The sequence below is a fragment of the Gopherus flavomarginatus genome, chromosome 7 (assembly GCF_025201925.1).
Source record: "Gopherus flavomarginatus isolate rGopFla2 chromosome 7, rGopFla2.mat.asm, whole genome shotgun sequence".
Lineage (NCBI taxonomy): Eukaryota > Metazoa > Chordata > Testudines > Testudinidae > Gopherus > Gopherus flavomarginatus.
In genome coordinates, this window is record NC_066623.1 from 61,832,838 (window position 1) to 61,845,371 (window position 12,534).

Genomic DNA, 12,534 nt, shown 5'->3' on the forward strand with positions numbered 1-12,534 from the left:
AAGCATTAGTGTCCTCATCCTTTCAAGCAGGGACTTGAAATTTGGTAGAAGGTGGCCTTTGTGTCAGGGATGTGCCTTTTGCCAACCTCCTGAAAATCTGCCCATAGTTAGCCAAGTTACGAGTAAGGCTAGGATTCAGTCATGGGTATTTTTAGTAAAAGTCATGGACACGCCACAGGCAATAAACAAAAATTCACAGCCACGACCTTCCATGACTTTTACTAAAAATATCCCATACTAAATCTTGGGGAGGCGCTGAGGGAGAGGTGCCCGGGGCCGGTGGCATCTACTGCCAGGGCCCGCCAACCGCGGCTGCTCCAACTGGCTGCCTGGGGACCATTGCTAAGGGTCATCCGACCAGCCGCCCCAGGGACCGCCCGAGCAGAAGCTGGTGTGGCTGGCCTCAGAGTCAGCTGCTTGGATGGCCCTAGGGTTGGCCACCGGCCGCTGCAGAAGTCACGGAGGTCACGGAAAGTCATGAAATCCGTGACTTCCACGACCTCCATGACCAATACTGAGCCCTAATTATGAAGCTTTGATAAATTGCAGTTTGCATTTGCTAGTGTTTAACAGCTAAAATCTCCAAAGATTTTATGTACACGAGGCATGCTTGAGCTCTGACAGTGCGTATTATTGACTAGATTGTGCATGCACCATCCCCACAGAGTAAACTGAGCATGCTTCAGTGTAGGGTTATGGGGGCTCAAAAGGACGTTCACTGTAATGACGGCTCCCAGCTGCTCTGGGTCAGGATAGAACTGGGCACTGGAATAAAGAGCAGGGAACCTGTTTCTCAGCTACACTCAATAACCCCCTCTGCTGGCACCCATACAGCATGAAGGAGGAAACCATCTGATTCAATTACAGAAGTGACAAGATGGACCAAGGTTGTTGTAGGGAAGGGCTGAGGGAGTACAATGGGACAAGGTGCCTGGGAGCAGAAACTGGGACTGGAGGCTGACAGGGGCATGGAGACTAGGACTGGGAATCAGTGGGATGGGGCGAAGGAGGAGAGGAGACAGATCTGAGAAGGAACGAGGTCATGAGGAAGAAGTGGAACTGGTTGGGCAAAAAGAGCCACGTGAGAGGAGGATGCTGAGATTGGGTGAGAAGTCTAGGGAAGAAGAACGGGACTGGGACCTAGCAGGGATGGGAATGTGAGTGGAGCTAGTGAGGACGGGGAACGTGAACAGGCAATTAGAAGGCAGGGGAAGAAACCAGCAAGTCAGGGGAAGGAACTGGGAATGATTGGGCAAGGAGACTGGGAAAGGGAAGAGATGAGTTGGGGAAGGCAATCATTTACTGGACAAAGAGACTGGGATTAGAAGCCTGAAGAATGGAGACTGGGACTGACTAGGTTAGGAGAATGGGACAGTGATGTGGCCAATGGTGGGGTAGACACAGGACTGGGACAGGGGTAGGTTTTAGGGGACAGGACAGAAGGTGTGAAGCTTTGTGGGGACGGAGCAGAAGAGTCTGTGCCCATTAGAATACACTCCCCTCCAGAGCTTGCAATGGAATCCAAAGTCCCTGAGTCTCACCATTCCCCTACTACCAGCAGATATCTGTGAAACTCACTGGCAAATGCCCATCCCCTTCTAGTACTGGTCCAAATAGAGGCTAACCAGCTACTGTTACTAATTACTCTCTCCATTCTAATGACAGAGGTCTATTCAGTGGAGCTAAAGGTTCTGATCCTGGTAATGACCCATGTGTGTCTCAATGTGATGCCATACAATGGATTTTTTTTGAAAACAAAGGAAATAATACTTAATGAGCAGATAGCAAAACATTGAATGTCTTGTTGTTCAGTGTGTGGCCCCAGACCTTCTTTACTGCTCACTGTTCAAATCCTGCTCTGTAGACAGAATCATTAATTTCCTCATAGATTTTTCTATGGTGCACATCAGTATAGTATCTGAGAGCTTCACAGTGAATTTCCTTTCAACAAAGAAACAGAGTAAAGTCAAAAGTGTTCACTAACTGGCTGTCCAATTTAAGACACCTAGAACCTGATTTTTAGAGTTTTTAGCATCATAGAGGACATCATATATTGAAAGCACAGCTCCCATTGATTTCAGTTGCAGCTGTGAGTGCTCAGTACTTCTTCAAATCAGACCAGGAGTCTCAAATCAAGCATCCATAAAATGAGAAACACACAATTAGTTGACCACCTTTTGAAAAGCATGGTTCAAGTGACCTGACTAGCATCATGGAGGAACTCTGGCAGAAGAAGGGATTGAATCCAGTTCTCCAGAGCAACTTTCAGCTGCCTTATCCCTGAGACCATCCTTTCCTTTCCTGCAATCCACTACATGCCTTCTAGGTCCTGTAATAAATAAGGGAGGGGTCCTACAGATGAGTCTCCTTCACTACACAAGGTGCTTGAGTTTGTAACCTTAATCTTCCTTTAACATAGTTTTTTTTGCATGTAATCTTAATAAACACAGCTACTACTGTTGTTGGTCCCATAATTATCCTTCAGCAATCTTTTGACTTTTGAAGGAACACAAGTTGGGGAGATGTTTCTGTGGTGATCAGCTGAATCCTCATAGGTAGGGCTGTACCAAGTTCATGGGCCATTTTAATCAATTTCACAGTCATAGGAATTTTAAAATAGTAAATTTCATGATTTTAGCTATTTAAATATGAAATTTCAAGGTGGTGTAACTGTAGGAGTTTGGACACAAAAAGGAGTTTGTGTGTGTGTGGGAGGGGTCATCACAAGATTATTGTAGGGGGGTTGTGGTATTGCTCCTCTTACTTCTGTGCTGCTTCTGGTGGCCTTCAGAACTGGGCTACTGGAGAGCGGTGGCTCCTGGCCAGGAGCCCAGCTCTGAAGGCAGAGCAGCTACCAGCAACAGCACAGCAGTAAGGATGGCATGGTATGGTATTGCCACTCTTACTTCTGTACTGCTGCCAGCAGAGTTGGACTCTCAGTCAGCAACCGCCACTCTCCGGCTGCCTAGCTCTGAAGGCAGCAGCACAGAAGTAAAAGTGGCACAGTATGGCACTGCTACCCTAACTTCTGCACTGCTGCTGGTGGGGCCCAGCCAACAGGCACCGTTCTCCAGCCACCCAGCTCTGAAGGCAGCGCTGAAGTAAAGGATGGCAATGCCGTAACCCTCCCCCCTTAAAAATTACCTTGCAACCCCTGCCTGAAACTCCCTTTTGGGTCAGGACCCCCAGTTTGATAAATGCTGGTCTCCTCCGTGAAATCTGTGTAGTATAGGGTAAAAACATACAGAAGACCAGATTTCATGGTCCATGGTGCGTTTTTCATGGCTGTGAATTTGGTAGGGCTCCACTCATTGGGCTGTTTAAAAACTATTATAAAGCTGATGACGTTCCATAGAAGGTCATTCCATTTTAAAAGATTAAATTAAAATGATATTGTGGTGGAGATTTAACAGTAAAAGGGTTATGATTAATATTAAGGGCACTTAACTTCCTTACACTCCTAATAATCCCAACCCTAGATATTTTCGTTTTTTATGCCTTTCCATTCCATGCAGAATGTAGGGCCTTCACCAGAGCCTTCCATTTTTTCCAGTCTCCTGCAGCAGTCTTCGCTTCTTTCCATGTCATTTTGATAGCTTTCAGTTCTGCTTCTGTTGTGTGTTTCTGTGTTATCCTTGGTCTAGGTTGCCAACTCTTGCCCTGAGGGTTCCTGTCCAATGCCTGCCTGTCATAATATTTTGGGTCTTTCCATGTATGGCCTAGTCATCTCTATTTTTGTTCCATAATATTTTGTTCTATTGGCTTCTGTTTCATTATTCTCCAGAGCTCTTCACCTTTTTGTTTTGGCCATCTGAGACTGAGGATTTGTCTCAGGCAATTTTTCATGAAAGTTTATAATTTAGATAGTAGTCTTAAGACTCCAAGTTTTAGCACCATATAGTAAGACAGACTTTACAGTGATGTTAAATATTCAAAGTTTTGTTCGGAGGATAAAATTTCTGTTTCTCCAGATTGGCTTTAGAGTTACAAACACATGGCTGGCTTTTGCTATTCTGGTTTTAATGTCTTTGTTCCACTTGTTGTACTTGCAGTGCTGCCAAGATATGTGATATGTCAGTCCTAGAAAGTGTTGTTGATGTTTCTTATGTGTTGATTCTCATAATTTTAGTTTTTCTTGGTGTTTGTCAACCCTATTAATTGTGCATGAGTCTGGAGATCATTTGTGGTGGCTTGCATGTCTCTGAGGGCATGAGATAGCAAGCTGATATCATCTGCAAAGTCAAGGTGCTCTAACTTTTATGTAAAAGTTCGTTGTATGACCCTTGGTTATTCTGTGGGCTCTCATATTACCATTCCACTACCAGTAAAAAGATCATTAGACATCGTTGTCTGATGCCTATAGGAACCACGACACATAATATCCATTTGCTGCATGAGGTCTGCTTAAATTCTGAATATGAGCAAAGCTAATGTGGTTTTTCCTGCCCAACCACATGAAGCATATTACTTTAATTCAGATTCTAGGAAGAGGAGTCCTTGTTCAGACAGTACTGTAGAACATGTGAGTTACGATGGGTGAGGCAGAACAGACCCTCCTGTCTCCTGGAGGTCTCTCTTTGGGATATCACTTAAATTAATTGGCCAACTTCTGACAGTCTGAGGATTCTCATTGAGGCCTTACTTGTTTTTACACCTTTGTGTTTTGGAAGTATCTTTCCTCCCTGAAGTATGTTAACAACATAAAAGTAACATGAACTTTGTGGCATAGTCTGTCTTTCTTGCTCTGCTCATTCCAGTGCTAATTGATCTGCTTTTCATTTGGAGACCTCACTCAAGCTACTTATGCTCATGAGTGAAACTGCTGTACAGATGGCATCTTCAAGAACGAATACCTATCACACTGTATATTGGAAGATCACCTCAGAGGTTTCTTTCCTCTTCATCAATTGGAGATGTTCTGCTTTTAAGGGATTCTTTATCTTGATTTTGTCCATATAATAAGACTTTTCTTACTGTCTGAGCAAAAAGTACATTTTAAAATGTAGCTATAATATGCATGAAGCAAGAACTCCACTAAAGGTTCAAGTAGGCAGGGGGTGAGTTTTATGAGCAGAGCTTGAAAAAGTACCACTAGGTTTTTTTCATCCACTTTGTTCCCAGCTGAGAAGGATGAAATCCTGAATATCAGAAGAGCAATTGAAGAATTCTTGAGAAGCTGCTTTGAGGGACTTAACTCTTCAAGGAGCACATAAAACATAATTGAAGCAGACCTTGGTACCGCATTTCACCTCTTAACCTTCAAGGCTGTTCATAGCTTCCCCATCTATGCACTATAACTTTGAAGATGGTTAGGTGTGGACACATCTGTGCCTTTCTTGAGTCAAGAAAGTTGCTAAGTTGGAGACCATGACATCCAAGAACTTTTGGGATATGAACTCCCTGTCTCCATCAGCTGTACCAGCTACAGTTCCCTTTTGTGCTTCGTATGTAGATTTAGCTGAGAATGGAAACATTCTGCTTATCCATCCTTGATAGACTGGCCATGATCTATGTGTGACCCTTCATATCTCCAGCTGGAGAACACAATTAATCCTTTGTTACTTAGTGGCAATTCTGATATACAGAGGCACATCAGAGGAGGATTTTTGAGTTTGTGTGCCTTCAAAGGCTTTGTCTGAATTATTGTTAAAAGGAAAAGTGGAAGAAATGCTCTAACCTGTCCCAGCAATGCAATGTCTATTTCTGAATTATTGTTCTTTATTCATCACAAGACTAGTTCTGTATTGTTCTTTATTCACTAAATCACATTTTAAGTTATGAGTTTGAGTCTTCTGTCTCGGAGAAGGCTTATAATTCAGTAATTTGCCTATTATGAATAAGGTGCTTCTTTTGGAAGACTCTTGAACCTTGCCAAGATGTTATAGCCCAAGACAGGTACTTTCCAAGTGATTACTCAGACTCTGGAAGATTGTGCAAAATACAAAAATAAGAGTTGACTGTCTCACCTGCCTCTCTTTTTTGATTCAGTTGTCTGCAGCTAATATGAAGCTAAAAGACACTTTATTCTCCTTTTAAAATTTTTTTTTGGAAAAGTGAATGTACAGGACTGCAAAGTATTCCTTACATCTCTGTCCAATTCTTAATAATTAGGCCATACATAGGTATTTCCACTATGGTAGAACAAAATGATCTTGGTTCAAGAGCTTCTGCCAGAAGCCTATAGGCAAAACTACAAAAGCATTAAAAAAAGCAAAGCTCAGTCATTCCTCACACTGAACACTGATCTGAGGGAGTGCTATTTGATCCAGTAACAACTGTCTCTACTTTGGAACTTGAGTGTCTCACCAGTAGTTTTTGGCTTGGCGTTATATCACGTCAGACAAAATGCCAGAGGATGCCATGAGCAACTAGAGAACTGGAGTGAACACTCTCTCAGCTTTTATCTGAAGGAATAGGGATGTTAAAACTGTTGTAGTTAACCTGACTGAGCAGAGCTGAATGTTAAAAATCCCTTCCCCTCTCAATTGTTCAGGTTTTAGTTATATATATACCCTGTGCCTCTAGCAGTTGGACACAAGATCTTCTTTCCCATAAAGAAAAGGTAGTGCTCTCCTCCCATCCAAGTTTTTGCTTAGTGATCTTGGTTTTCCTTCTCCACGAATTTCATTGAGTATTTTAAGGGAATGGGATCCTACACAAACTATAAATTTTGTGTACTCTCAGCTTCTACGTTGAAAGCAAAAAAAATAAGAAATTTTTCTTCAAGCCTGTTTCTTGAACTCTGTGGACAACAGATAAGTGTATTGACATGCTACAAAGAATTGGCAGCATCTTGTCTTAAAGCCCATTTAACTAGTCCTCTAAAGCAGTGGTTCTCAAACTTGGGCCACCTCTTGCTCAGAGAGAGCCTCTGGCGGGCCAGGCCAGTTTGTTTACCTGCTGCGTCCGCAGGTTCGGCTGATTTGCGGATCACACTGGCTGCGGTTCGCCGCTCCAGCCCAATGGGGGCTGCAGGAAGGGTGGGCCAGTCCCTTGGCCCACGCCACTTCCTGCAGCCCCCATTGGCCTGGTGCAGTGAACCGCAGCCAGTGGGAGCCGCGATCAGCCAAACCTGCGGACACAGCAGGTAAACAAGCTGGCCCGGCCTGCCAGGAGCTTTCCCTGAACAAGTGGCATCTCAAGTTTGAGAACCACTGCTTTAAAGCATGTTTTTGCTCAGGTCCTAATATACCTGTATGGCAGCTTTGAAGCATTGTGTGCATCCACTGGACCATACTGTATAACTAGAGAATACGATGGATGCCCATTTAAGAAAATATAATAATTCAAAAATTTTGTTCTCCTGTGGATTCTTTACCCAAACTAGTCATTGGAGTCAGGAATTTGAAGGGAAAACCTTACTAGTAATTGCTGTTCTCAGAAGAGATTTAAAAATGACCATAACAGATCTGCATCTGCTCTGCCCCCTACTTGTCTACCTCTGGGCAGTGAGGTACCGGGAACGTGCCATCTTTATGGAGGTGCTCTCCATGATGGGGTATGCAACTCTTGTTGTTGTTGTAGTTGTTGTAGTAGTAGTAGTATTTGCACTGCTGTATACTGTTACATTGCTGTGTTGATTACTGTCTGATTTTTATTATTAAACTAGGGCTTTTCTTCTAGTTATTACAGGAACTGTGCACAGTGTTTAATGTAGACTTGCCCTGCCGTGTGAAGTCCTCCCAGCTGGGAATTATCAGCAATAAACAGATGCACACCAGCGCCATTGTGAAGCCGCAGTCTAGCTCCTGCTCGTACATCTGCCAGCACTGCCTTGTTCACCTTGGAGACATTGGTGAGTGTTTGGAGCAAGGACAGATGAGATGCTCTGTATCGCATAAACTTGGAAAGGAATCTATGCAACCTGTGCTGCTTCTAGGGCAAGTACTCTGCCTTGAACTGCTGCCTGTAGACTGAACAGTTTGAACAGGTTGAAAGGTCTGAATGTAATGCTGGGGTGTTAGAGACCTTTAAAGACTGTGATGCAAGAAGGCAGTGATATTATGAAGAGCAGCTTTTTAAAGACTTACCTAGACTTGTGTTTTCATCTAGAGGAGCTCTGTTTGTTGCAGAGTCAGACAATGAAAAGTAGAAATCTGTTAAATTGCAAGAGCTATTACAAGAATTTGTGTTGCAACGAGATAGCACATTTAACAGGCATTCATGTCAGAGAGCCTGTGTTACAGTTTTTCCTATATGGTAAGAAGTCTAACTTCCATAAGCCTGGCTATTTTATTTTGCATCCAGGTATACTTAAGTTCAACAGGTTTGTTCCATTTACAATTTTATTGTGGTGTTTTACATATTTTGATTATATGATTCACATTAGATTAAACGTTTTGTAGAAAGGGTTATTTTAAAAGGCAACCTACAACTACTTTACAATAACCTAGCATTAGGTCTAGGTATTGAATACTCCTAGTGTCGAGAGGTATGAGAAGCATTCACAACTTTTTGTGTAATGTGTCTGGCACAATGTATTTGAGGGTATTAAATAAGAGCTGGTGGCCTGTGACTTTTGGACCTGAAAGGGGATTGGGAAAGGGAGGGCAACTAAAAGTGCATTGATGTTCCTTGTACTATTTTGGGTATTTGGTATGTAATTCTACTCTTTGTTTTAAAGTATTTGGAAGACATTTATGGGTCTCCTCAAGTAAATTGTAGGTACTTGTAATCTGCGGGACCACATGCTTTGAATGTTGAGGAGAGTTTATCCCTCTGAGCAGCAAGACAAATTGCTGTCTAAACTTGTCTTTCTTTCCTTTTTTAGCTCGCTACAGGAATCAGACCAGCCAGGCAGAGTCCTACTATAGACATGCAGCTCAGCTTGTTCCCTCGAATGGTGAGTCTGAGATGCCTCTATTCTGCTGAGTTTACTATCCCAAATCAGTATTTAAGGCATTTGCTTTTTTCTCCATAGAAAACGGAAAAATAGTTTAAGATCTTGACTATTAAAAAAACAAAATACCAGCAACAAGTTACAATAGAACCTTGATAATTCACTAATCTGCATGCACCATAGTTCACATACAATCTGTTTTCATTTCTCAAAGGTTTAATAGCAAAGTATTTTAGTGAGGTCTTGTAGTACTAACGCTGAGCTATGTTACAGAATATGCTACACTACATTTATGCATTTTGTATGAAGTATTAAACCTAAACTGCACTTGTCAAATGAACAAGCATTTTTTGCTTTCTTTAATTGTTCACTTACTAATAAATAAAATTCAGTAATTCACGGTGGGTCTCCAAGTCACTCATACAAGTTTGAGGTGGTTCTGTAGTTCAGCCTTCTGACTCTCTTATTTTCCTCCTAATCTCTATCTTTATGCAGGTGCAGTGATATAGTAGTGAATAGAACTAATTCAACTACAATTAATAGAATACAAATTCTCATGTGCAGCAGGTTGCTCTGTAGCAAAAATGCAAACTACTTTTATGAGCCACACCCACCAGGACTCAGTTACTGCAGTAGTTATCTAAAACTGACTTTTTTAAATCTTTGGAGCTGTCTTTTTTTGTCCTATGTATTTTAAATTGTATTACACCAGTAACTTCTAATAGATTCTGATTGGTATGTTAGAGGCAAAACTTTGCCTGGCCTTGACTGTACCTTCTTGCTTAGACAAAGTTTTTTATTAAGTCATTTACATCTGTTTTTACATTTAATGGATTTGTGAAAATTTGAACCATGAGTTCTGTAGCTTGTGAATTGTAGCAGTGTTGAGATGGGGTGGGTAACTGGTTCTGCAAATTAATCTGAATCTGATCTGTAGAATTTAAATGGAAGCTTGCTGTCCTTATAGCCAAGATTTAGATTGAAATAAAGATTCTTTCCTAGAGCGAATAGAGGGAAAAGCTTTGTTACAGTTGAAGAAAAGATCACTTCACTCCATGAGAAATTGTCATCCTCTTCTCCCCTAGGTCAGCCTTACAATCAGTTGGCTATTTTAGCTTCCTCCAAAGGAGACCACCTGACCACAATTTTCTACTACTGCAGAAGCATTGCTGTGAAGTTCCCTTTCCCAGCTGCCTCCACTAATCTACAAAAAGCACTTTCTAAAGCACTGGAAAGGTGAGGCTGATCAGTTCTAGGGAGTGAGTAGTTATTCATAACTAACACTGCCTTTGACTCTGTCCTGGCAAATATTCCCTCCCTTATTTGGTGTGTCTGTGTGTATACCCACCATGGATAAACATTCATAGCACCAAATGTGCACACAAGAGTAGGAGATCACTGACCACCATTCCAGCCACATCCACCTTATCTATGTATTGAGAGGGAGTTACCTGTATCTGAGATACTCCTTGGGTGGGAGCACTACTGAGGGCAAGTGCACTATATCAAGCACCACCACATCTCTTGGGTTGGGGCAGCCAATAGTGGAAACTACCTCTTCTCTCTCTCACCCCTGTCCTTTTTCTGAGAAGAGGGTGCAGCTATTAGCATTGTTTCTTCCTGGAAGACCCTTAGTCTATGCAGCTATGTCTATTTACAAAGACTGAAGCCAACTATTTCTCTCAAACTGCAGTCGGGATGAGGTGAAGACTCAATGGGGAGTGACTGACTTCATCAAGGCATTTATTAAGTTCCATGGCCACGTGTATCTGAGTAAGGGCTTGGAGAAGCTGAGCCCTCTTCGAGAGAGGCTGGAGGAACAGTTCAAGGTTAGTGCCACAAAAAATTCCTAATTTTTCACTTTGGAAATCTAACATCTATACAGGAATCTAGTCTTTCACTGATGTAATATACTGGGAAAACATGTTCCTTTAAGAAAACTGACACAGTATTTCTGATTAGAGGGTAAGTGTTTTGCATACTGAAATAGAACATGATATGCCTGAGTAGGGCCCTGCCAAATTCCATTCTGGTCTATTTTGGTTAATTTCATGGTCATAGGATTTTTTAAATCCTAAATTTCATGATTTCACCTATTTAAAATCTGAAATTTCATGGTGTTGTAGCTATAGAGGTCCTGACCCAAAAGGGAGTTTCAGGGGGGTTGCAAAGTTATTGTAGGAGGGGTTGCGGTACTGCTACTCTTACTTCTGCGCTGCTGAGGGTGGCGCTGCTTTTGGCACTGGGCGACTGCTGGCAGGGATCCTAGCTCTGAAGGCAGAGCCACTGCCAATGCAAAAGTAAAGATGGCATGGTATGGTACTGCCACCCTTTACTTCTGCACTGCTGCCTGCAGAGCTGGGCCCTCAGTCAGAAGCTGCCACTTTGGCCATACAGCTGTGAAGGCAGCAGTGCAGAAGTAAGGCTGGCAATACTGCAACCTCTCTAAAATAACCCTGTGACCTCCCTGCAACTCCCTGTTGGGTCAGGACCCCCAATTTGAGACATGCTAGTCTCCCCCTTGAAATCTTTATAGTACAGGTTAAAAGCACACAAGACCAGATTTCACTAGGGGAGACCAGATTTCATGGTCCGTAATGCGTTTTTCATGGCCGTGAATTTGGTAGGCCCTACGCATGAGGTGGTAATGGTCAGCTGGCTGCAAAGATTTGGTGGCGAGGCTGATAATGGTCAGCTCTACTCACCTACACAGACAGCATGATTTTTTTTCTCCAGTTTAATATTGCTTACCCAAATGTGGTGGTATGTTGCGGAGACAAAAGGTTAATTAAAATTAAAATTAATTAAATGTTTTAAACATTTGCTGCATTCTGAGCTTGGAGTGCCACATTTGATTCTCTGCTTTTGGAACTGGATGATCGCAAGAGATTTTGTGAAAAGCAGTTTCTCCCAACTACTACTGTTTCATCTGAGAGGAAGAGTCTTTTTAAATTCTTTAGTAAACTCTAAACCAAGAGCTTCCTTCTTTGATTTTCTACGTTTACTTTTTAGTAGTAGTTAAGAATGTTTTAACCCTGCTCACGCTGCCTGCCTCTCCTGCTGGCAAAGTTTACACTTGAAAGCAGTGTTTTGTAAGCCTTCAGTTCTGTGCATGGAGTGGAACCATTCAAAACTGAGATGTCTCCTCTGCAAAGTAAGAGTAACCAGTAATTAAGCACATAGCTCACAAGTTTAAAACTGCTACATTCTCTAATTTAAACATATGAGCTTTTTCATTTTTACTCCAGATAATGTGACCTAGCTAGGTAAAATTTAAAACCACAACAAACCTTCCCACCGCCCCTCCAACTGTTCATCACTGGTTCTTTTCCTAATTTTAGCGATTTTGTAAATGATACTTTCCAGAATGCTTATTAGTAATTATGTACAGCGCTCAGGCATGTGGAAGGCTCTGCGGTACTGAACACATCCAAGGTGTGCAAGAACTAATTACTCCCTGACTTTGTGTACTACATTGTGCTGTATATATAAGCAACACGTTCTGTAACATGGCATTTGCTGCACTGAGCTGAATAATTTTAGCTTCCTTCTCCCCATGATATAAGAAAATCATTTCATCTCGCTGGGTTGTGAAGTGAAGCATGAAATTGTAGATATCTATGGCTGGGAAGGACCTTTAGACATCAAGTCCGGCACCCTACAATGAGGCAGCACCAAGTAAATCTAGATCATAC

General features: G+C 42.2%; 1 protein-coding gene across 8 annotated transcripts in view; it reads left to right on the top strand.

Moving 5' to 3' along the window:
• SMG7 (SMG7 nonsense mediated mRNA decay factor) overlaps positions 1–12,534 on the top strand; it is a 109,602-nt gene that overhangs the window by 38,468 nt on the left and 58,600 nt on the right. For 7 of the 8 annotated variants that reach the window (XM_050963588.1, XM_050963587.1, XM_050963590.1 and 4 more), the window contains 4 exons: positions 7,624–7,795; positions 8,771–8,842; positions 9,925–10,075; positions 10,533–10,668. In XM_050963588.1, coding sequence (XP_050819545.1) covers positions 7,624–7,795; positions 8,771–8,842; positions 9,925–10,075; positions 10,533–10,668 — 531 coding nt within the window. Of the gene's footprint in view, positions 1–7,609; positions 7,796–8,770; positions 8,843–9,924; positions 10,076–10,532; positions 10,669–12,534 lie in introns of all 8 variants that reach the window. The other variant, XM_050963593.1, reaches the window with a different exon arrangement.